At 47.5% G+C, this 24,944-nt stretch overlaps 1 protein-coding gene across 2 annotated transcripts; it reads left to right on the forward strand.

The window, feature by feature from the left end:
• The first annotated feature begins 337 nt into the window (after positions 1-337).
• Positions 338-21,169, forward strand: Fam83d (family with sequence similarity 83 member D). Of its 2 annotated transcripts, XM_006971054.3 has the most exons (4): positions 338-915; positions 13,336-13,503; positions 17,508-17,632; positions 19,651-21,169. In XM_006971054.3, exons 1-4 carry the CDS (start codon positions 442-444, stop codon positions 20,639-20,641), a joined length of 1,758 nt encoding a protein of 585 aa, XP_006971116.2. In that variant the 5' UTR covers positions 338-441; the 3' UTR covers positions 20,642-21,169. The 2 variants fall into 2 exon arrangements, with proteins under 2 accessions (XP_006971116.2, XP_076427212.1); XM_076571097.1 differs by lacking the exon at positions 19,651-21,169 and having other exon boundaries at positions 376-915; positions 13,336-13,507; positions 17,508-17,628.
• Positions 21,170-24,944: the final 3,775 nt, after the last annotated feature.

Below are 24,944 nucleotides of genomic sequence, written 5' to 3' on the forward strand. Positions count from 1 at the left end.
TTTTTTAAAGAATAAATGAATGATTAGATGCAGGGTAGGATGGCAATATAGTTGACCACACAGAAGCATGTCCAGGAAGGAGCAAGTCCCAGCCTCTAGTCCTGGGCCTTGGAGCGCACGTTGTGGGGAAGCCGGCAGGGGGCGCGCTGGGACAGTGCTGGGCTCTTTCTCCTGTTGGGACCGTTCTAGGGCGGGGTAAGCTCAGATTTAAATTTCGCTCAGCCATCAAGCAGTGAGAGCGGAGGGGTGGGCAGGTCAGTTTTCAGAGAGCAACCAATGGCAACAAGGGGGCGGGACCTCTGGGTTGCCTGGCAGGCAGACAGCCAATGGGAGGTCCGGGGCGGAGCGGCGAGCCAATAGCGCGGGCTGGTTTGATTCAAAGGTGCCTATAAAAGTCTCAGGCGACCATCGCACACCCGTGGACCCTCGCTGAACGCCGCCATGGCCGCTCACGGTGAGCTGTTGGACGAGCTTCCCGCGGCCTGCCTGTCGCCGTGCGGACCGCCCAACCCCGCCGAGCTGTTCAGCGAGGCGCGGCGCCTGGCTCTCGAGCAGCTGCTGGCCGGCGGCCCCAACGCCTGGGCCGCCTTCCTGCGGCGCGAGCGGCTGGGCCGCTTCCTCAACGCCGATGAGGTGCGAGCCGTTCTGAGTGCTGCCGAGCGGCCGGGCGAGGACGGCGCGGCGGTGGCCGAGGACTCGTTCGGCTCCTCTCACGACTGCTCGTCGGGCACCTACTTTCCCGAGCAGTCGGACCTGGAGCCGCCGGCGTTGGAGCTCGGCTGGCCCGCCTTCTACCGGGGCGCCTACCGTGGTGTCACGCGCGTCGAGGCGCATTTCCAGCCCCGCGGCGCTGGCGCGGGTGGCCCGTACGGCTGCAAGGATGCGCTGCGCCAGCAGCTGCGCTCCGCTCGAGAGGTGAGCGGCCCCCAGTTGTCCCCCACTCGCCTCCTTTGCAGCTCAATCCCGGACCCCCAGCCACCCTTGCGGGGAGTAGGGGAGGAACTTCGGCCATCAGAAGTTGGAGTCGTGTCGTAGTTCTAAGCCCTAATATTCGTACCCCTGGAACTGGGCCCAATTCTGACTGTTCAGACCAAAGTGGGTTGCAGTATTCCCGGTACGTTCGCTGACAAATAGATTGCACTTTCAGGAGCTGCTTAAGACACGCATTACTAAAGAGTCGCTTGATCGTACCCAGAGAACATTGGGAATCGGTTACTGCCGCTCACTCCCACGCGTCTTAATGTTGTAGGCGGATAAATTCGAGCCCAGGCCGTTGACTCCTTATCCTTCTGTGTGTGAGTCTGGTGGGAGATACGTGTTCCGCCTCCCACCCGCCCCCTCCCCCCAATGCCTGGGACTGTTCCAGGTTGCTTTAACCCAAAATGCAAATTCTTGTGCTGTTTACAATGGATTTTTATCTTAGCTAACGCCAACTGCCTGAGTGGCCTGGTGTGGTAGAGGTGGGGGGTCAAGAGTCAAGCCTGCCATGCTTGAAATCACGGCAGTGGGATCAGAGAGGAAGAAGGCTGCACTTGGGAGGGCGTGGCTACAAGTTTGCATGCTGGTGAGCACTGCTCAATTCACAGACTTTGTGGCCGTGCCAGGAACGTAGTAGGCAAAGCCCCAGATCGTGTCAAGACTTGGTAGGCCTGGTACCACTATATGTCCGGGTGAAGATCAGGTTGGAACTGCCAAGTCTAGGAGCAAGTCTGTTCTCTCTGTTTTCTCTTTTCAAGACAAGGTCTCTAGCCCAGGCTTACCTGGAACTCACTATGTAGCCCAAGCTGGCCTCAATTCCAGGCAATCTTCCTGCCTCGGCCTTCCTAGTGCTGAAGCCAATGTTCTGATACTGTTTCCCGCCCTCCCCCTTCCCCCCAACTTTGCTGTTTGGGGCATGGCATGGCTCTGACTAGAGTAGTGTCAAGCTTGTGGAATTTTGGGTGGGCTGAGGATCCTTTTGATGCTGATGACATTTTCCTTGTGGGTTCAGTACAAAGCTTATAAAGCTTTTGGAAGTTGCTCATTTGTGAACTAAGTGTGCATGCCTAAAGCTCTCCTCTGTGAGGAGAGCTGGAGCACTTGGGACACCTTGAAAAGGACAGAACTGGTCTCCAGGAAGGGCAGAGATGTGGGTTGCTCTAACCCTTTGCCGGCTTGGGCGAGGGGGCACAAGAGCCAGAGGTCAGAAGACAAACTTGCCTTAAAAGGGATCATGGCTGCAGATGAGACTTCCCTATCTTTCAGGCAATCTGGAGCACATTCCTAGGTAGGGCCTTCTGCTTTCCTCTGTACTTAGTTCCTTTACACCCTCGCCTAGATTCTGTATTTGGAAGCTGTGCTGTGCTGCTTTAAAGGTGCTGTGTTACTTTAAATCCAATGAGCGTTTTTTAGTATGTATGCCAGATTGCAGGCTTCCCTAGAACCTCCCGGTTGTCACACTGCCAGGGCTGAGGCCACAGGGGAAGAGGTGTGGCTGTTAGCTTGTTCTTAGTTTGTGAGGGGTGAGGGATGGGGAGGTTGCTGTGGGTAGTGAGGAAGGGGCTAGCAGAAAATCTGGAGTGATGGTAACTTAGTTGGACCCAGCAGGGTGGAACTAGCCTATGGAGAGGCTAGGGACTATCAAAAGTGGAAAATGATGGTCAGGTTGGTGTCCCCAGCAGTAATTCTGACACAAAGGAGTGTAGGGTTAAGAGGGCTGAGGTTGCAAGGAGGCCAGAGATCTCTGTGAGAGAAGAGAGCCTGTATAAGGCAGGGTAGGCAGGAAGAGAGTTTTAGGCAGAGTTGTTTGCATTTGAGATATGGTGAACCGGAATGCAAAGTCAAGAGAGGAAGGTGTATGAACATGAGGAAGACTGGAGGCTGAAGGTGTAGCCCAGTGATAGAATGCTTGTCTTAGCATGCTTGAGGTCCTGGGTTCAAGTACACACAGAGGGGGCAAGGGGAAGAAACACAAGTGAAGGAGGTTGATACCTCTGCCTCCCAGTTCTCAGAGATCAGCCTGCCTCTGCCTTTGAGTGCTGGGATTGAAGGTGTGTACCACCGAGCTGGCTGGGGCTGAGCCCTATTGGTCTGGACAGGCAGTGATGCTACTATACTGGAATACAGGAAGGGAAATAAGGTGGAGACTGAGTATTGTGGATAGGAGTTAGATTTAATTCGAGGCACAATGAATTTGAAGTTTGGAGAACATCTCTTAAAAAAAAAAAAGTCAATAAAAATGGTTTTCTCAGCTGGGCATGGTGGCATACCCCTTTAATCCCAGCAGGCAGAGGCAGGCAGATTTCTGTGAGTTTGAGGGCAGCTTGGTCCTACATTGCAAGTTCCAGGCCAACCAAAGCTACATGTCAAGGCCTTGTCTCAAACAAGAAAATTGGCTTCCTCTTTGCCCGACAATATTTCTAGTAGTCTAAAATAGTTGTGAGTATTCTGTCCTCTCTACGGAGGATGAACTAAAGCGTGGAGAAGCTAGGTTGCCTCTAGGGAGTGATGGAGCCAGACCTCTCTGCCCAAGGCAGACTAACTACTAACTACGAACCCTTCTAACTACTGTGTCCTGTCCCCAGGTGGAGGAAGACTATGGGTACGAGGGGGATTAGAGGGCTAATTTGCTGGCCGTCCAATAATTGCTGCCCGCAAAGACACGCATGGGTACCGGGAGTGGCTGTGCCACTTTGCCATGTCCTCTGAAGTGCATTACTTGTGATAGGGAGGGCTGTGACGGGGCATGTCAGGTGTTTTCAGATGCCTGGTCTGTGTGCCATCTGATGATGGCAAACATTGGAGGCTCCAATTGAGTCCTTTACCAGATTACCTTGAAGTCCGCCCAGCAGCCAGAGGAGGTTGCACTTAAGGATAGCAGGCGCATCTAGGTCAAGTAGCTTGTCGGAGACCATTGTGAGGCAGAGCTGGGTTCAGGCTCCAGTCCGCTGGCTCCAGGGCCCACACTGTGCTTGCTCGTTTGTTTTTCTTTTTTGAGACAGGGTCTATATGAGATGAGACTAGTATTAAACTCATCATCCTCTTCCCTCAGCTTCTGGAGGGCTGGAGTGTGCCACCTGCCACATGTAGGACCCACATTTAATCGCTATTCTCCACAGCCTCCCTGCTTCCCAGCAGGCTGGAGGCTTTAAACAGTTTTCTGAAGATTTGTACTCTGAGTTCCCATGTTGCATATCATTTATTTATTTATTTATTTATTTATTTATTTATTTATTTATTTATTTATTTTTTGGTTTTTCAAGACAGGGTTTCTCTGTGCAGCTTTGCACCTTTCCTGGATCTCGCTCTGTAGATCATGCTGGCCTCGAACTCACAGAGATCCGCCTGCCTCTGCCTCCCAAGTGCTGGGATTAAAGGCCTGTGCCACCACCGCCCGGCCTTTTTTTTTTTTTTTTTTAAAGTTTTTTTTTTTTAATTTATTTTTATTTTTTTTTAGAGCTGAGGACCGAACCCAGGGCCTTGCACTTGCTAGGCAAGCGCTCTATCACTGAGCTAAATCCCCAGCCCCCCATGTTGCATATCTTATAAAAGGAAAATGATGATAGCAAGAGCCGGCTGTTTTAGAAGATGGGTGGTTGGGGCTGAGGAGATGTTTCAGCAGGTATAGATGTTTGCCTCCAGGCCAGACAGCCTGACCCCCACTTGTGAGCACTGGAGCTGGGAGCAGTGACACACATAAACAAACAAACAGATAAATGTTTGTTTTAATCGTGGAAAGGAAGACTAGGGTGGCTTGTTTTAAGGGGAGGAGGAATCAACACAGCAGAGACCCACCGGGGAAGGTGGTTCATGACCTTAAGACAACATAGGTCCTGATGTTTAGATTTTATAAATTACTGTGCATTTGCCTGTCTTGGGCAAGATAGACCCAAGCAAGTATTTCTAGTATCTGAAACAAATATAGAAATCGGGTGGGTGAATGAAGGAAGTTTGAATTTCACGTGGAAGGTCCCATGTAGTGAGCCCAGAGGTGGGGACCAGGCTGCACTGGACTGGGGTCAGGTCTAGTTGCTGTCTCTCTGCAGCTTTATTTGCCCTCAGTGAGGAGATCTGAGCACCAGCCTGCATTCTCTGTGGTGGGTCTGGAAGGAGTCTAGATGCCAGGTTCTGTGATCAGCATACAGCCTAGGATGCCAGGGGTATTTGCCAAACATCAGGATTATCTTTCTGAATGGATGGCTCTGGGCTGGGTTTTCCCAGCAGCTCTCTGATCATAGAGAATCACCCTGGGCATCTGACACATAGTTGGTGTTCAGTAAATTTTGGTCTTTTGTTCATCCAGCCTCATGCTCTTGGGGGGACGGGGAATGGAGAGTAGAAAGGTAAACTAAGTAGTTTAGGTGATCCTTTCTGCCAGCTAGTACTTGGCAGAGCTATGGTCCAGAAGCGTCCCAGTCAGGTGCTTCTGATGTGCTTGTTCAGCTATCCCAGGGTGCTGCTTGTTCTTCTTCCCATCTCCCTGCCTTCTCTCCCCCCACTCCCTCCTGTTGAGATGGTTTTGATGTGTAGCCCAATCTAGCCTTGAACTTGAGATCCTCCTGCCTCAGCCCCCCACGCAGTAATATGTTCTGATGCCCAGATATTTCCGGCTCCTGGATGGGAGTTCCTAGGCCAAACTCATCCTCCCAGATTTCACACTCATACTTGTTGTTCTTACCAGCTGCCATTCCTTATGTGCTTTTGGTCCAAAGAGGCCACTTTTGCGGTGACCACACCTTTGGGCATCCTTTTGATGACCAGAGCGTTAGTGGTGGCACTCTTTGCATCGTGGAAGAGTCCAGCCAGGAGGAATAGTAGCTGAGGAATCTGCTGGAGGCCCCTGGCACGTATGAGGATGTTCTGAAGGACTGAACTCTCCTGAGCTTGCTCAACCCTCCTCTGTGTTACGATAGAACCTGTGCTGTGGGATCAGTTCCTGTTCCAGATGCCTGGGTCAACCTGACAGGCTTTCTCAACCTTGCCACTGTTGGCATTTGGAGTGCATGGTTCTTTGTCCTGGGGGCACTGTCCTGTTCACTGTAAGACACTGAGCATCTCTGTCCCCACTTCTAGACACTAGTAGCATCTCTCTCCTCCAAGTAGTCATGACCTTCAAAACCTATCTGCAAAGGGACAGTAAGAAGTTACTGCTTAATAGTCAGAATTTCCATTCTGCTGGCAAAAAAGTTTGGAAACAGTGGCAATGGTTGAACAGCATTGTGAATGTATTGAGTACTACCATTAAACAGTAATTTAAACAGTAATTCCATAGTCTCCCACTATTCTTTGTCTGCCGTTTCATTTGTTTATTCTTATTAATTAATTTTGGGAGGGGTATTTGAGACAGGGTCTCACTATGTAGCCATGACTGGCCTGGAACTTGTCATGTAGATCAGGCTGGTCTTAAACTCACAGAAATCTATTTACCTTACCTCCTAAGTGCCACCATGCCTGCTTTTCTTTATTCTTTTTGCTAAGCATCCATCAGTCAGTAAGGAAGTTGCAGGATTTTTCTTTGAGCCATTTGTGTATGTGGGTTCATTTATCTCAGGAAAAGCAAAGACCATACAAACAGAATATAGTGGGTATACTAGCTTTAAACAGCCTTGATGTGCTGGGTATAGTGGTACATTCCTGTTGTTCTAGCTCTTAAGGGCTGAGACAGGAGGATCCAGAATTGGAGGTTAGTCTGAGGATACAGTAGGACCTTGTCTTGAAAAAACAAGCAGAGGAGGTCCTGATGTAAATGATATCAGCCTCTAGAGGGAAGGTTTCCGTTGTCATCTCCATGGACCTAGTTGTTCCACTTTTGTGTCTGCTCCACAGAAACACTGGCTCAAACAGGAGTCGAGGTCATACTGGTTGTCGTAGCTCTGGTCACAGGAAAGGCCCAGCATATCACAGTAGAGGACAGGGAAGAAATTAAGATGTGTATACCATGGAGGAGCCTGTGGCTCTCAAGACAAACGAAGGCAAGCTCTATACTCTGATCCAAAGTGCTCAGAGCTGCACGTAGTCATTTAAATTCGTATAAATTGAAGCTAAATTAAAAACTTAACTCCTCTGTCATCTCAGGTTCTCTTGGATAACACTGTCCAGAGCAGCATGTACCACTGTATAGCCTTTTCTCTATGGATGATGTGAACACACAATGCTGTATATTCCTACATATACTTGTTTATATTAAAAATGGAATAACCTAAAAACAGATCATTGGAGTTATTACCTTAATGGAGAGAGAAGGAAAGGAGAAATAGGAGGGAGCATACCTTATTTTATAGATTTCATTTTGGAACAGGAAAATGCTTTACATAGTTAAAATCTTAAAGCTCAGAAACAAACCCCCATCCCCCCAACCCAAAAGAAAAGAAAGAGAAAGAAAGCTGCATGGTTTCCCCACTCTTTCCCAGGCTGGAACAATAGTGAAGAAGTACAGCTAAATGGAATTGAGTGAAAAATTGCTTCCTGCCCCACTGACCTCCAAGACAGGCGTTGTGCATGACTACCATTCTCTGCAGACTCAAACCCACCACATAGCAATCGGACACCAGCCTATAAATCCTGGGGGAAACAGTACACACTAATAAGTTCAACTTTTGTTATGGAAATTGCATTCTCTTGTTTTTTTAAACCCAGAAGATTATATCAAAGCAGTTGTTTGAGACAGGGTTTCTCTGTGTAGCCCTGGCTGTCCTGGAACTCCTGCAAACCAGGCTGGCCTCAGACTCAAAGATCCACCTGCCTCTGCATCCCGAGTGCTGGGATTAAAGGTGTGTGTTACCACCGCTGTGCTTCAAATAATTTTTTTTTTTTTTAAATCTCAATGAGCAGTTTCAGTCGCATTAAAACATGTAACAAGTGGCGGCTCCTGCCTGTAATTATCTGAAGCAGGAGTACCTTCAATTTGAGACTAGCCTGAGCCAATACCAAGACTTATCTCAAAACAAAACATGAAGCACACTGGAGGAAGCAGTATGCTTGATGTTTTTAACAAGAAAGTCGGTAGGTGATTGATGGTGATGTGCTCAGCATAGAGAATGCAGTGGCCAGGCTTCCAGGCTGTCCAGGCTGTCCAGGCTGACACATTGCTGAATGTATACAAGGCTTTGGCTGAATTCCAAGCATTCTGTACACCTGATCTGCCTTTATGACTCTGGGTGGGAAGGGAGAGAAATTGAGGCACACAGGAAAGGGGTGATTGACATGTGCTTCCTGCTAGAATGTGAACAGGGATGACTGGCCATGAGTGGTCCCGACAGGCTGTGCATGTACCTGGTCAGAGCCCTGAGAAGCCTGTATCAAGGGCGTGTGGCAGCAGAGCAGGCCTTGTTTCAAGGACACTAACCCTCAGGTAAAATGTCTTGTCCGGGCATAGTGGCAGAATCAGGACTAAGACTATGAGTGGCTACCACTGAGGTTTTTCTGTGTGTCAGGAACTGTAGTGGGTTCTCTCATTGGCTGAGTCACCAAAGGGTATGAGATTTTATGCAGAGGTGTTATTTGCATATTCTAGAAGCCAGTAAGACCTAACATGTGCCACACACCTGGTTCTGCAGAATGGAGGAGCCTGGACCCAAGTCCAGGTTGGTTCTGCAGCATGTTTACATGCCAGCTGAGGTTCACATGGTCCCCTATTCGGTCTAGCTCTGCTTTGTCAGCAGAACTGCAGAAGAGAGAGGGCGTGCTGGGCAGTTGTGGCCTTCCTTGACAGTCTCTTGTTATAAGTTGTCCTTTGTGGGATGCTCTACTGATCCCCTCAGGATTACTGTAAGTTCTTAGTAATTGTGAGACCCCCACATTAGACTTGTCTGGAACAATATTTAGCTTAGCATGTTTCTAATGGTGGGCTTTGGGGCACAAAGACCCGGGTTGACGTTTCAGCTCTTGCACTGAACCCATTTTACCTTGAATCTGTTATCCAGCCTTTCCAAGTTTGTGAGCTGGGGGTGATGGTTAACAGGGCCTTGAAATCTCTAGAGATTTTTTTGAGCTTTGGGCTAAGTGGCAGAGACAGAGATTCCAGTTCTGCCTAATGAGTAGTGTGAGTGGGCTCTATGCTTTTTCTGAGGACCTGTGATCTCTGCTCTTCCGACTTGTGGGCGCTGGTCTGTTGGTGAAAGGGGGTTCTTCTAAGGAACTGATGGATAGGCTTGTGGTTTGTCACTCAAGCTGAAGATAGGGGACTGGACACATGGGTGACCCCTCCAGATGTGGCTTGAGGAAACACAGGTAGTGTGGTATGAATGCCCCTCTTCCCCAGCTTCTGGCCAGCTGGATGCTTCCTCCATGGGTATCTGGCAGATAGGCATGACCCTATAATAGACTCTTAGAAGTCACCACACTTCTAACCCTGAGAGAAGGGGCCAGCTCCATGCAACTCAGAGAGAAGGTGGTGCCTAGGGTGTCTGTGGGCACTTTGTGGGGGTAGGCTAGCTACCCCCTAAAGGGAGAGTGGGTTCAGTGGCAGGCGTCTGTGCTGCTTTTCTAGTCCAGGTGTTCTGCCTGGGCTCAGCATGCTGCATCATGAACACTTAGGCCAAGGGAGGTGCTGTGCGTGACTACCATTCCCTGCAGACTGGAACCCACCAAATGACAATCGGACACCATTGGGGGAAAAAAAATCCTGGGGGAACAAGACGCACTAATCAGTTTAACTTTTGCTGTGGAAATGCCGGACAGGACTGGTGAGACAGGCTAGGTCAACCAGGTCTGTAAAGGACTGTCCCTTCTAAGAGGCAAGAAGCTGCAAGTCTGCTCCAGCTCTGTAGGACTTGGGTGTCTGAAGGCAGGGCTAGAACGGGTATGCATAAGGGTCTAGGGAGGGCAAGCCTTGAAGGAGGAAGAGCTTCCTACTGAAGTTGCCATAGGAGTACTGGTCTCCTGATAAGGGCAGTCTTCAAGAATCCTACTTTAGTAAGAAAGGAGGATGTGCTTAGATGCTGGAGAGTCAGGAAAGGAAAACATCCCTTTGCTCTCAGATACCCTGAGTAAGACAGGCCTTCATATTTAGCCTGTGGGAAAGGTTAAGGCTTTAAAACTAAAGATGAACTAAATTGCAAATTAGTACTCATCAGCTAACAAAAGTGTTGCTTGTACACCTGTTTTATTAATTGGGCAATCAAGAACTGTTTGGCAGGCCTTTGTGCTCTGGGCCCGGCTCCCATTCTGCCTCTGGTGGCCCTCTCCAACCCTGCCAACTGGGCTGGGTTCCTAGTCCCTGTTTCAGTGGCCCCTAGGGTGTGTTCGTTGGCCATCACTCTGCGTCATCTGGGTTCTCCTCCTTTCCCATTTGACTAGCTTCTCACCATGGGGACCAGCCCATTGCCTAGCTGTGTCACTCACAGGGGCTCCATTGACCCCCAGAGGGGCCAGCAGGTCTGCATAGTTTTCTCTGGCCTTTCTCCAGGAGCTCTATTCCAATTCTGGCACCTTGGATTCAAGCGCACTCTAAAAGTTTTACTGCTACCTCTGAGTCCGGCTCAAAGATCTCCCACCAGCTTGTGTGTATTTCTGTGGCCCCGAGCCCATTGCTGGGCTCTTCCATGGTTCCTTTTGCTCCCCTATAGCCTCAGAGCTTCTGGCTGGGACTTTCCTCTTTCAGTCCCTAGTCTTCCAAATAGCTGCAGAAATTTATTAGCCCCAAAGATCCCCATCTCGACTGGGTTGCAGACACAGAGGCTCCTGGTCCTGAGTTAGAGGAAGTAGGTTCAGGTCTCTACTCTGGAGCAGCATCTCTCCTAGCTTCTGGATTCATCTCTTGGTATGCTCTACCTATGGAGGCAATGTGGGGTAAGGACTGACATGGATTCCATAGCCTTCTACCATCTTATACATCCCTCTTTGCCAGTCACATCCCATGGCTCCCTTTCCTGCATACTGTACGTTCCAGCCACACTGGTATGCACCCTGTCCTTCCCAGCCTCTTCTGTCATCACATGGTTTCCTGTCGGAGGGCCCTTCACTTCTCCAGTGGCTTCTTGTCCCAGGCAGGCCTTGAACTTGGGAACTTCCTGCCTCAACTTCCCAAGGAGCTGAGATTACAGATCTGTGCAGCCAGGCACGGCTCCATATCTTATTCTTGTCTGTGGTTCAGCTCTTCCTCTCCCAGGAAGCCTCCTTCCTGTCTCTTTGTGTCTATAGGTGCCTGCCCTCACAAGGGAGCTGACTTTCTGCTCCCCACAGAACGCATAGGCATCATTTTGCTTTCCTCATCCCATGTTCCGTCAGCCCTGTGTAGCCATCTCTGTGCCCAGGTAGGATCAGCCTGCAGTGGACTCGGGCACCAGCTGCCTAACTGAGCTAAGCCCATTCCCAGACTGCCACTTACTTAACCACCACAGCAGTCCTGCCACTCTGCGCTGTTGTTATCCAAACCTTCCAGAGGGCCGTGCTGAGCGCTGTGCCCTGGCTTTTGCCTTAAACCCTGTGACAGGCCCCAAGTGAACGGGGTAGGTATGACTTTCAAAACAACATGGGAAAGCCATCGGAGCCAATAAGCTTCTGAAGATGCCGCCAATTCTAAAATGCGTCTTCTGTTCCACTCACTGTTCAGGAGGTTTCATGAAGGTCAGGCAGGGAGTGGGCTGGAGGCAGCAGAGAGATACTGGATCATCCCAGGTGGCACTTGCTTCTCTGGGAGCTGGCATTTCAAAGTCACTCATCTGAGCAGATGGAACCCTGGAGCTAGAAAGGTAGCAACAGTGTCCTATTGCCTCTGCATTTCTTCCTCTCTTAGTTTGTTTCTTAAGATAGACTTTTACTCTTCCAGGCTGACCTCAGCCTCCTGAGTGCTGGGGTTATATGCTTGCACTTACATATACCTGGCTTCTGTGTTTCTTTTTAACCCTAAAGGGTTAAGGGGTAAAGACTGCCAGTTACTTACTGTCCCAAGATCTCCACCATGGAGATGAATATCCCATTTGAGGGCCTCTGCTGAAGTAGAAGGAAGGGGTGGCGAGATTTCAAAGTAATCATAATGCTCAGCAAAAGGGTTAATGTGATTCAGAGACAAGGGATCTTTTACTATTAAAGCTAGGAGATGGAGAAGCCCTGACCACTCCCAATTGCAAAACAGCTCCCAAATGCTGGCTTCCTGACTCTCTTTGTAGGGACTTGTTCTAAGCCTGGGTGTTTTTACAGCCCTGCCTCCCTGCCCGGAGTTTCTGCAGGCCCTTGAAATAGGTGATGTGAGGCTCTGCTGCCAGCTGTACCAGCCTCTGTAAATGAGGGAGGGAAGCTCGGGGCTGCCAGTGCCTCCCTTGTGAGGGGCTGTCCAGGCAGCTGCAGCTCACATTGGTAACGTGGGTGGTTGAGAGACACCGAGGGCCTCTTGGACCCTGCACTTTTGTAGTTGTGTAGGTTTTACAGCAGGCCTGTTTTGTAGCTTAGGAAGCAGACCTTCCAAACAGTGATACTCTGCCCATGGACACTTGGGTGAGCATCGGCTCTTAGCTGTGGTCTGGGCGGGGTATGGAAAATCAGTTCTTATCAAGAGGCACATGTGGCTGGGGAGAAGAAAGAACAGAGCTGAGCCAAAGGTCAGAATCTTCAGGAAATATTTCCATTCTTGTCCTGACTGATGGGGAGTATGTGGTGTCGGGAACAGAAGAGGGGGGAGGGTGCTGTGAGCCTCATCTGATCATTTCAAGCAATGAATTGGTAATGGATGGAGTCTTTCTAAAACAAGGTAAAAATACTCGGAGAGCATGATCCAAAATCAGACAATAGTAAAAAATAAACAAACAAACAAACAACCATGAACTTGAATATTAATAGCCAAAAAAAGGGCTTCATAGAGAATCTGAGGTGGGTTTTTCTTTGCATTTATTTATAAGTGTGTGCGGACACACGTGGTATGGTGTACATGTGGAGATCAGAGAACAGCTTGCAGGAGCTGGCTTTCTCCTCCACCATGTGAGTTCTGGGCATTGAATACAGGTCATCAGGCTTGGTAGCAAGTGCCTTTGCTAGCCGAGCCATCTTGCTAGCCCCAAGATTTTATGTATCAACCTTACAGACAGAAAACTGGAGCCTGACTGGGAAAGCAGCGTGCTCCAGATTCCAGTGTGTTGGTCCGAGACCCTAGACCGCTCGCTAGTCCAGACTGACCCTGGAAGGTGGGGTTTAGTGATGGTATAGACGTTAAATGAGAAGTTTGCCAGGGTGGAGTGGGCTGGCTGGGGACACTGGGGAGCCTTAGGTAGCTGGGCCAGGCTAAGACGCGTAAGATATGGGTGCCTGGGTGTCTTTGGGGGTGGAAAAGAGCTAATGGTGGGGGGAGACCCACACTGCTGAGGAAGGGAGTATCTGAAGATGCTATCTGGAGTTCCTTACTCTTCCTTCTGCCTCATCGCATAGGTGATTGCTGTGGTAATGGACGTTTTCTCAGACATCGACATCTTCCGAGACCTACAGGAGATCTGTCGGAAACGGGGGGTGGCTGTGTACATCCTTCTGGACCAGGCTCTGCTCTCCCACTTTTTGGACATGTGCATGGATCTGAAAGTTCATCCTGAGCAGGAAAAGGTTTGTGGGACACCATTTCCAGTTTCTCCCCTGTCAGCAATGTGGCAGAGTACCCATGATCTACAGCGTGGTGGGGGTGGGGGCTCCCCACTGACAAGTGACGGAACTGAATTCTCACAGAAAATGAACACCACCTGTGACCTTGCAGTTCCACTCCTAGGTAACTACCCAAGAGGAATGAAAGACGTGTCCACACAACGACGTGTCTGTTTATAGATGCTGGAAGTTTCATCAGCTAATAAGTAGATAAACAACACACTGTCGCTTCAGAACAATAGAATATTATCCACCCTTCAAAAGGATTGAAGTACTGACACATGCCACCACATGGGTGAACCTGAAAACATTATAAGTGTGGGAAGCCATACAGACAGAAATGATCATAGGCAATGTGATCCCATGTATATGAAAGTCCAGAACAGGGCTGGCTGTAGAGACAGAAGGTAGATTAGCATTGGGTTCAGGGACGTGTGATAGAGGGATGGGTAAGTTTGTAGCTAAAGGGGTACAGGCTCTTTTTTTCTTTTTTTTTTTTTTTTTTTTTTTTTTTTTTTTTTTTTTTTGAGGTAATGAGAACGTTCTACAACTGTGAAAATGGTTCTGTATACTCATAAAAAGTCCATGTTTGCACACTAAGCAGGTGAGTTTTGTGGTGTATGTATGAATTACATCTCCATTCAGCATTGAACAGAAAAGGCACAATGGCTGTCAGGTTTCCCAGCAGTGAACACAGACCAGCTCATACCCGAGCCAGGGCTTGGAGGCTGCTGCCACCTGCTGCCACGGCTCCACTTTGAGCCACAGTGGTCATTTTGGAGCTGTTGTTCTGTCGCTGGCACTGCTCACTGCTCTGACAGATGTGACACTCATGGTGGCCTGGTCAGGTTAGTGGTCCTGATGCTCTGGGTCGGGACCTGGTGAGACCGAGAGCCCAGGCTTGGCTCCGTCCTCCTTCCTCTCATCCCCATATGAACCCTTGCTGTCACCCACTGCTGCTTGCCTCTCATGACAGAGCCAGAGTTTATGTCTTTTTCTCTGGCATGAAAGTAATTCAGTATCTCAATAGAAGGCCTCAACATTGGCTTAGTCTCTTTGGGCATGAGGTAAGAGAGACAGACATTTGTTATAGAATTCATGTTTTAAAGAATGGAGCAAGTTGTGAAGGTCAGAACCTAATTTGTCACCATACTCCCGGGCACTTGTTGGCATGAGGGATGTAGCATTCAGCAGAGAAGTCTGCCTTTGCCCCTCCACGCTTTCTGAGAGTCTGACTTAGTGCCCTGTAAACAGGCAGAGAGGTTTACAGAATTCCATCTCTTTAGTGTTCCTTCGGAGTTCCTGCTGGCTGCTTTTCCTAATGAGCAAACCAAGGCTTGGGCTGAGTAAGGTCATTACTAGCTTGTCATTTGTGCCACAAGACACAAATTCATGATAGGGTTGGACTGGGGCTTTGAGACTGAAATGGGACAGCCATGTGACCCAGCAGTCAACTTGAATATGAGTCTAGGAGGACTCAAGGCGAATGCCAGCTGGGCATGGTAAAGAGCACTGCCATCTAGCCAGGTATTTAGGCCACAACTGCTCTTGGGAAGTGTGGAAGGTGCCAGGGTATAATTTCAAGGTGCTCTTGGGTAATTAGGCTGAGTCTCAGAAGCAGAAAAATGACAGAACTGCCCCAGCTTTGACAAAGCCATTTGGTCTGCTTCATCAACAAGGCGGAAACCCAGGAATGATTGCTGACTTTGTTGGCTGCTGCCTTCATGGTGGTCCAGAGCCTCTACAGGAAGTTTAAAGACAGTTTGTCTTTAGAGTGGGTTATTTCCCTTGTAGGTGGGCACCAGGCTTTCTCCTAGGCTCGTCTGTGTTGTGGGTCTATGCCCTTCTCACGGGGAGCCCCTGCCCTAGGCTCTGATTGGTTCAGAATTTTGAATCATCCTGTCTACAAGAACCTGACTGCATATTATTGGGCAGGTGTGGAGAAGTGCTGTGTCCACAATTACAGGCTTCCACAACATTCAGATGTGTTAAAGGGAAGGACACAGCCATCCCTAGCCCTACAGATAGGCTGTTTTTATGCTTATTGTGTGTTGACTTATCTGGGAGTCATCGCCTGCTCCATCCAGCACATTCCATATACTCATCTATGAAATATTCCAGTTTTTTAAAGAAAAACTTTACCTTGAAATTAAGATTTATGAAGGGTTATAGAGATGAGTATCTGAGTTTGGTTCCCAACATGCATGTCTCATAAGCACATGTAATTCTAGCTCCGGAGTATCTGACACATTCATGTGCATATACCTACATACAGATACTCATAATTTAAAATTTTTTAAAAATCATTTTTAAAATATTTAAAAAGAAGTTACAGAAATAATATAAGGAATTCCTTAATGTTCTGTGTCCAAATTCTTCAAATTTTAATATCTTCAGTACACATAACAAAATCAGCTTGGAGCTGGGCAGTGGTGGTGCACATGCCTTTAATCCCAGCACTGGGGAGACAGAGGCAGGAGGATCTCTGAGTTCAGGGCAAGTCTGGTCTACAGAGTGAGTTCCGGGATGGCCAGGACTAACCTCTCTCAACCTCTCCTTTCCCCCCCAAAATCAGTTTGGTATAGCACTATCTAATCTCCACACTTCACAAATACCAGCTGTGTTTCACAACTGCCCCTTCTCTAGCCCAAGATCCAATCCAGCAGGGCACCTTGCATTCACTAGTGAAGTCTCCCTGGCCCTTATAACCACCATCTTTGTGGTTTGGCATCTGACACTTTTGGAGAACACTAGCCATTGTTCTGTAAATTTGTATTTATCAGATACTCCCTGTGGTTCAGTTCCTATACGTTTTGATAAGAATACCAAAGACATGATCATGTGTCCAGATGTTAGGGTCTCCCTCCTCTGCTCCATGTGGTGTCTTGCTTAGGTTTTCAGTTGTTAGTTACTTTTTTTCTCTAGTCTTTGAGGGAAAGAAATACACTCTGCACCTCTGCTGTTTAGCGTGGTACATGGGAGAGGCTCTCTTTTTATAGAATGAATGAGATTCAGATGATTCTAAACATTTACTTAAAATGTAAAATGTATTATTATCGTGTGTGTGATGTGTGTGTGTGCATACACATGAGGTCAGAGGACAACTTTGTGTGTCAGGTCTCCCCATCTGTCTTTATGTGGGTTCCAGGGATTGAATTAGCTTGTCAGGCTTGCATGGCAAGCACTTTAAGATTTATAATGATATGTAACTTCTAGTCTGCTCTAGATTGTCTTCCTATTTTGCATGCTATTATGTATGCATTTGTGTGTGTCATCTTTATGGGAGTAATTGTGCATCCATGTGTACATAGTGTACCTTTTTGGTTACTGTGTACCTGTAGGAAATGTGAACTGACTGATTAATCCGCACATGGTGTGTTAGAGGCTTGCCCTCTGATTACAGCTTCAAACCCCTTCCAGTGCAGAGGTCAGTGAAGTGGGCTGTTATTCCGATCGATGCAGTGGGACAAAAAGTGGGAGTGCCAGGTAGTTTTTCAACCCTTGCCGAGTGTAAGTCATTACTAACATACTATCTTTGATTATCTTCTCTCTCATGCTTTGTTTCAAAATCAGTTTTTGGATTCTATTCGTTTCTTCCAAAGAGCAAACGTTCTTTATAGTACATACACACATGAGCTAAGAGTCTCTAAATATAAGCCAACTGCGGTGGTGCAGGCCTGTAATTCCAGCACTTGGGAGGCTGGGGCAAGGGGATTGCATGTCCCAGGCCAGCCTGGACAATAAAATAAGGAATACCTCTTCTGTACATATGAACAGATGGACTGGATGCAGAAGTAACATTACTTGAGCAATGTCTGACTAGTGTATCATGTGTGCTGTCACTAAATGGTGACCCCGTACTAAGCCACTGCAGACAGGTGTGTTTGGGAAGAGTAAGCTCAGCCCACTGGATAGTGTCACTGAGTTGGTCATTAATTTTTTTTTTCCTCCTACTCCCTGCCCAACAGCTGATGACAGTGCGGACTATTACAGGAAATATCTACTATGCAAGGTCAGGAACGAAGGTTGTTGGGAAGGTTCATGAAAAGTTCACACTGATTGACGGCATTCGGGTGGCCACAGGCTCTTACAGGTATGTTTTGAACAGGTGCCTCGCCAGTTAGTTCAAACCCTTTGAGGAGTGAGTGCTTGCTTGCTCCTGCCAATGAGAGCCCTTCTGACAGAGTACCCACCCCACCCGCATGCAGACCTGTGTGAGCGTGTGCGCGCACGCGAGTTGGTTCATCGCAGTCATCTTTGGTTGGATGTAGATGGGATAAGAGTCACTTTCTTTTCCCAGTGGTCCACAAAACTAAAGTAAAAGTTAAACTAAGCTTGAGACTTCATAATTAGAGTCTTGCATTCAAGTCTTGGCCTGGGCCTTTGGGGAAAACTGGAGGCTAATTGGCCTCAAATCCTGGTTTCCTGGGGACTTGGACCCCACCTACCCTGCTTACTTGAAGGTAAGGACATTTGCAAATGTTATAGGTAGACTGAAGCTGCTCAGTTACACTTCACTGTTAGGTTGCTACAAGCCTTGTAATGAATACTTTGGTCTAGCAAACACCGGCCATATTCCAGGCCCACCTTGGAAGTCCCACTTTGCCAATAGCATCTTTGGGTGGAGAGCAGGAAGAGGGCTGAAGGGTTGAGGTAACAGTTGCTAATGCTAATCTCTGGAAGCTGTACCATTCTTACTCACTCTGTGTCATGCTGTGTGCTTGGCTATCTCTCTATTACATTGCCCAGTGGTATGTGCAAGGTAGAGAGTTTGGCGAAAAACAAACCTCAGTTTTGTAGAGTGTGCATCCCTTAGAGGTTTTGTGTCAGCCGTGGTTTTGTGCCAGGTGAGGTAGTGAGATAAGTAGCTCGAGGAACCTTCCTTTCACACAGTAGCACCATTGTTCAGACCTGAGCACAACATGCTCTTAAGACTTCCTTCTACGAGGCACTTATAAATACCAAGGGGACTTACACTATCTCCCAAGGTAGATTTCTTTATACCCAAGAAACTTGGCTCTGAATGGTTTTTGGCTGTTTGAAAACCTATCAATATAAAAACTGCCCTCTGCAAAAGCACTGTCCTACCACCAATGACAGTAATACTCCCGTGTGTTGTGACATGCTACAGCCCTGGGGTCGGGTAGCTCCTTTGTTTCTGTTACCCCATTGTGGTATTCCAAAGACTCTTGGGGTCTGAAGCAGTTCTCAGGCAACATGTGTATTCGTCATGGTTCTTAGTTGCAAGAAATACTTGAAACTGAGTTTCAGGGTCTCCCATTAAAGCTGCTTGCTTCTGGTGCAAAGCTCAGTGGAAGGAGGCGAACTCAGAGTGCAGAGTGAGGCAGCAGCTTGTGGAGGTGCTAGGGTGGGAAGGTGCAGCTGACTATAGCTCCCCTGGGCCTGGAGGGTGTTGATTAGAACACTGTCTCCTACTACTACCTTGCTCCTTGTTCTTAGATAGCCTCTTCCTCTTACTTACCCATCCTCCAGCAGCTGCTTCCCAAAGGGAGAGACTCCTGAAGCAGGGACATACATCTCTGAAAACTCACTTGGCCCTTGTGGGGTCACAGATGATGCACTGTGGATGAATTCCAGGGATCAGACACTGGCCATCCTGGACCATATTCCTACCACATTGAGACTAGAGAGGGTAGGCATGAAAGGTTTTGTGGGTGGAGACAAGTGTAGGTTCTGTTTCCAGAGGAAGAGGAAGAGATGCTGGGCAGTCAAGAATACCAGACTCGTGAGCTACAAAATGTGCTGAGCACCGGCATCTTGTTGGAGTAGCCATCTCCACTTGAGAAACTGGAAGCAGTGCCACTAGCTTCCCACTTTGGCATCTCCAGATTGATTATCTAACCTTTATAACAAGGCTGCTGGCCTAAATATTGTGTACCTTCTTGCTAGGCTAAAACTGCAAGCCTGAGGAGTGTATTTTTGTGTGTGTCAGTTAAACCATAGCCTGCCTCCTTTATTTCTGACATATGGATTTGTTATTTCATGGATAGCATGCTAACTTCAAAGTTGCCACTCTTACATAGCAGCTACTGAGAAAACGTAAACTGAGATCCTTTATCTTTACCAGTTTGTGTGTTTTTAACCCTTCAGTTTCACATGGACCGATGGCAAATTAAATAGCAGTAACTTGGTCATTCTGTCTGGCCAAGTGGTTGAACATTTTGATCTGGAGTTCCGGATCCTGTACGCCCAGTCAAAGCCCATCAGCTCCAAGCTCCTGTCCAACTTCCAGATCAGTGGCAAGTTTGACCATCTGGCTGACCGAAAGCCACATTCGAAGGAGCCCACACTGGGCAACCTGCTGCGCATCCGGCTGGCCAGACTCTCAAGTACACCCAAGAACACCAACCTGGGCCCAGAAGTGCCGCCAGAAGACAGAGCCAAAACCAAGCGCCATGACTCTGAGGCTTCTACCATCAGCGATGAAGACTATTTCTACAGCCACAAGGATCAACTAGAGGATAGCAAGGTAGTTGATGCTGCTACCCAAACAGAGCCAGGTGAAGAGATGGCTGCAGTAAGCCTGAGTGAGGTGGGAACACAGACCAGTTCCAGTGTGGCCTGTGTTGGGATCCAAACCACAGTAGTCACAAGGGCAGCAAGCTCCCAGGCCACAGTGTGGTCCAAGTCCACTACCACGCAGACTGAAGCTGATGAGAGCTTCCTTCCTCAGGGTGCCCAGTCTAAAGAAGGGTCACCTGCATCCAGGATGTCAGTGTCGAGATCTTCTAGTTTGAGGTCATCCTCTTCAATGTCTTCCCAGGGCTCACTGGCAAGCTCTGTCAGTTCCCATGTTTCCCTAACAGCCCCTGACATCCGCACTCCTGGATACCCCAAGTTCCTGGGTCTAGGCACCCCCCACCTGGATCTGTGTCTGAGGGACTCATTCAGAAATTTGAGTAAAGAGCGGCAGGTGCACTTCACTGGCATCAGGTCCCGGCTCAACCAGATGCTGACCGTGCTGTCAAGGAGAACACTCTTCTCAGAACACTACCTCAGCTACAGTCCTGGAAGCTTTACTAGAGCCTCCATGAACCTGGTTTCTGTTAGGGACATAGCACTTTATCCTCCCTATCAGTGACTGCTGGGTTCAGCCAGCCCTCCCGAGGCCAGCAGAGCCTCCTGCTCCACCAAGCACATGTCCCCAGCCACCCTCTTTCACCGGACACCGAGTCACCTTTGAGTTTGAGACTACACATTGTCTGATATTTTTATTTTCGTTCTGTAGAAACCATCTGTTGGTTTAAACACTATGGGTACTTTTTCCCCCCTTTTGCACTATTTTAATATTATATCTAAAGACTACATAGGTATTTTAAGGTTGGTTTGAGAGATTTTGTGTGTGTGTGTGTGTGTGTGTGTGTGTGTGTGTGTGTGTGTGTGTGTGTGTGTGTGCTGTCTTAGTGCTTTGAATCACCACTTTTTAGGATCAGAATTATATTTAAAAGTTAAACAACATTGTTTCTTAACTGACTTTCTCTTGAATATCTATGTTCTTAGCATTAAATAAGCATAGACAACTTTATGTTTGCCTGGGTTTGTTTTTTCTTTCTAGAACCCTTTTCTTTACCTTTAAGAGTATGTCATAAATAAATGTACCATATAGGTATTTGTGTGATTCTTTTGTTTGTTTGTTTTTTAAAGATTTATTTATTATTTACCTTGGGGTTTTGCCTGCATGTATGTCTGTATGATGATGCCAGGTCCCCTGGAACTGGAGTTACAGACAGTTGTGCCATATGGAGTTCTGGGAATTGAACCCTGGTCCTTTGAAAGAGTAGTCAGTACTCTTAACCACTGAGCCGTCTCTCCAGACCCCCCCCCCTTTTTTTTTAAACAGTCTTGGATAAAGAAGTAAATGATCTAGATTGTAAAGGGGATAATGTATGCACTTAAGAATTAGAAGAAGACAGGCAGTGATGGTGCACACCTTTAATCCCAGCACTTGTGAGTCGGAGGCAAGTGGATCTCTGTGTTCAAGGCCAGCCTGGACTACAGAGTGAGGTCAAGGACAGCCAGGGCAAACTTTGTCTTGAAAAAAAAAAGAAAGAAAGAAAAAAGAGAGGGAAGAAAGCTTAGTGTGGTGGCGCATGCCTCTGATCTCAGCACTTAAGCCAAGACAGAAGGATCTGAGTTTGAAGCCAATATGATCTATTCAAGGAAACCCTGTCCAGAAAACAAAACATAAAAAAGTTAAAAGACTTTGAGTTGGTATTGGGTCAAACCATCCTTGGCATGGTGAAAACGGACATTACTGTGCACCTGAGCAGTCTTGCCAGCACAGCAGGCCTTTATGTGTGCCTCTGCTTTTGTGTTTTCAAAGAAAAGGCCTGAGCTGCTTCAGGGAGGACCTTGGCTATCTGCCAAAGGAGTCCTGGGTGTGCATTCCTGGGTTCACATTCACTCTAGTGGCCCCAATGGGTCCAATTTCATCAGATGGGTGTATTGTCAGTGATTTAGCAATCCTATATCCTAGAGTAGGGGCAAGAAAGGACACTGACAATTATCCCAGATTCCTGGTCCAGTGTCAGGCAATGTAACTGGTTCCTATATCCTGCTAATCAGGATTGGTATGGCTGTGGAATCCTGGTTTTGTCAGTCTCATTCATAAAAACACACAAAAGGAAAGAGTTAAACTGTGGCTTCCTCCTGGCTTGCTAACCCAGAAGTCTACAATAAGTAGGGTGTTGTCTTCAAGGAGAATGCTGATGCATGCAGATCAGGAATGTTCCTGCAGATTTTCATGAGTGTTCCAGGACTCCTCTCATGACCAAGTTATCTGCTGGGTTAGTGCTGTAGTCTGTGGCTGTCAAGCATGTTAAGACACGGGCGCATGCCTGGCTGTGAACCCTCTGGCTAATCCTTGAGTATACATTTTGCAAACTTAAGTCACTTTATGTGCTGCCTTAAATCCTCATGCTATCTAGTGACTAAGGTTAGACAGCTGGCATCCCATTTTCAGATGTAGAAACAGGCTGAAATTAAATAGCCTACTCAAGATCATAAAGCTGGTATAAGATGATGTAAGAACTTAAAGACAGGTGTCCAGATCCTCTATTGTATGATTGTTTAAGTATAAAGGCCTTCGAGCCTGTTGCTTGTGTAGTGGGAGTTAATGCAGAAACAGCCATGTGAAGAAATGTAGGCACAAAACCCTGAGTGTGATCATGCATTTAAATTCCATTGGAATTTTAAGTCCGTGTTGTACAGGATTATTAATAGACCTTCACTTAAGACATTATAGACTTGGAGATGGCTTGTTTGGTAAAGTGCTGTATAAGCATGAAGACCGGTATAAAAAAGCCTGGCATGATGGCATGCACCTGTAATCCCAGTGTTGGGGAGGTGGAAGATGCCTGGGGCTTGCTAGCCAGCTGGTCTAACCCTAATCAGATCCAGTGACTGGTCCAGTCTCTAAAATAAGGTGGATGGATCTGTCAAGAAGGCTCAGCAGGTCAAAGCACTTGCTGCCAAGCCTGACGAATGGAGTTTGACCCCTGGGACCCATGTGGTGGGAGGAGACAATGGACTCCTGCAGTGTGTCTGATTTCCACACAGGTGCTGTGGCATATGTGTGCACATGAACCAAAAATAGAATATTTTAAAAATAGAAAGTGAAGAAGTTACCTGACATTGACCTCTGCTCCCCATGAATGTATAAACACACATGAACATGTACATACAACATATAAACACAAGGTATAGCTTAATTGGTAAAATGCTTGCTTTGCAATCACTGATTTCAATCCCCACAACCTACAAAAATATCATGATGGGATCATGAGATACCATTGTTGAGGAGGCAGAGACAGATGGGTCCTGAGGCTTACTGGCCAGCCAGCCTAGACTTGAATTTCAGGCTGCAATTCTGTATAAAAAAAATAAAATAAAATAAAAATAAAAGAGGATGGCTTCTTAGAAATAGCAGTTAGGGTTGTTCACACATTACACCTGCACACAAATGCACCTGTGCATAAATGCACCCCCTCACACATGTTTTTGAGAAATCCTAGACCAATAAATTGAAGTTTATTCAGACTATCCATGTGAAGTGTCAGTGAATCTGAAGGGTGAGTACTTGGCCTGTCACACACTTGACCACACTGTCCTCTCTGCGCAAGAGTCAATCATCATTCTCTGAAAGTGTTGTCAACAATTAGAAATAGAACAAGAGATAGATGGAAGCCAGGTGGCGGCGGCGGCGGCGGCGGCGGCGGCGGCGGCGGCGGCGGCGGCGGCGGCGGCGGCGGCGGCGCACGTCTTTAATCCCAGCACTCAGGAGACAGAGGAAGACAGATCTCTGTGTTCAAGGCCAGTCTGATCTACATAGTGAGTTCCTGGATGGCCAGGGCTACACAGAGAACCCTGTTTCAAGCTCCCAACCCCCCCCACCCCCAACCCTAAAAAGAGGTAGATGAAATCCTAAAAAATAGTCCAGTCTCTGGATGAACCAAGTCTTTCTCAAACTTCAGTCTGGGAAGTACCACTAGAGCTGCTTCTCCAAGTGAGATCTGAACCACCTGCATCCGCCTGCTGGCCTACTTAGGGATGGTGTATAGTTCAATGATAGAGCATGTGCAAGACCCCAGGTTCAGCAGCCTGCGTGCACTCGCCTCCCACAGTAGCTGATGATTGGGTGATAATTCTCCATCCATTTGATGTCGTGCTCTGCTACAGACTGAGCTGTAAATATTTAAGGTATTTCCCTCAGTGCTAGGGTCAAACCAGAAGTCACACATGACAGGCAAATGGCTTAACATGGAGCTAAATTTCCACCAGCATTTAGCTCTACTTACTAAAAAAAAAAAAAAAAAAAAAAAATGTGATGGCTCACAGGTTAGAGAACTTGTTGCTTTTAGAGGACCCAGATTTGGTTCTTAGCATAAACATTGGGATTCACAACCATCCTTAACTCCAGTTCCAGGGAATCCAATGTCTCTTGATCCCCACTGGCAGCCACATGATACATATACATATATGTCACCAAAACACTCATACATAACAAAAATCTAAAATAGCTTCAAAGACATAACCATACTACGACTATTATACCTAAGCAATAATAATAAAATTTTCTCTATCATCAAATGTTCAATGCTTAAATTCAGCATTATTTCTTTTCCTCGATGATGATTTCTTTGAGTTAGAGCTCCATATATATAGTTTTTAGACCCAATCTGCAGGGTTGACATCCTCTCATAAAACATGGAATCCTTTGCAGAGATGGCTACCCCACCTTTGTGGGCAGTGTGGCTAGAGAGTTGCTTTTTACTGAAGGGACTTAAAGTGGTTAACAAGAAAACCAAAAGCCAGGTGGGCAAGATGACTCAGTGGCTAACAGTGCTTGCTGGCCAGTCTGACTACCTGAGTTTGATTCCAGGGAC

This window comes from Peromyscus maniculatus, chromosome 4, assembly GCF_049852395.1.
Source record: "Peromyscus maniculatus bairdii isolate BWxNUB_F1_BW_parent chromosome 4, HU_Pman_BW_mat_3.1, whole genome shotgun sequence".
In the NCBI taxonomy this organism is placed as follows: domain Eukaryota; kingdom Metazoa; phylum Chordata; class Mammalia; order Rodentia; family Cricetidae; genus Peromyscus; species Peromyscus maniculatus.

What these genes read in the sequence shown, in the direction of transcription:
- Fam83d (XM_006971054.3), top strand. Translation starts at nt 442, where the DNA reads ATGGCCGCTCACGGTGAGCTGTTGGACGAGCTTCCCGCGGCCTGCCTG. An exon ending in AGCTGCGCTCCGCTCGAGAG is followed by an intron (nt 916 to 13,335) that starts GTGAGCGGCCCC and finishes CTCATCGCATAG; the next exon opens with GTGATTGCTGTGGTAATGGA. An exon ending in GTGGCCACAGGCTCTTACAG is followed by an intron (nt 17,633 to 19,650) that starts GTATGTTTTGAA and finishes TTAACCCTTCAG; the next exon opens with TTTCACATGGACCGATGGCA.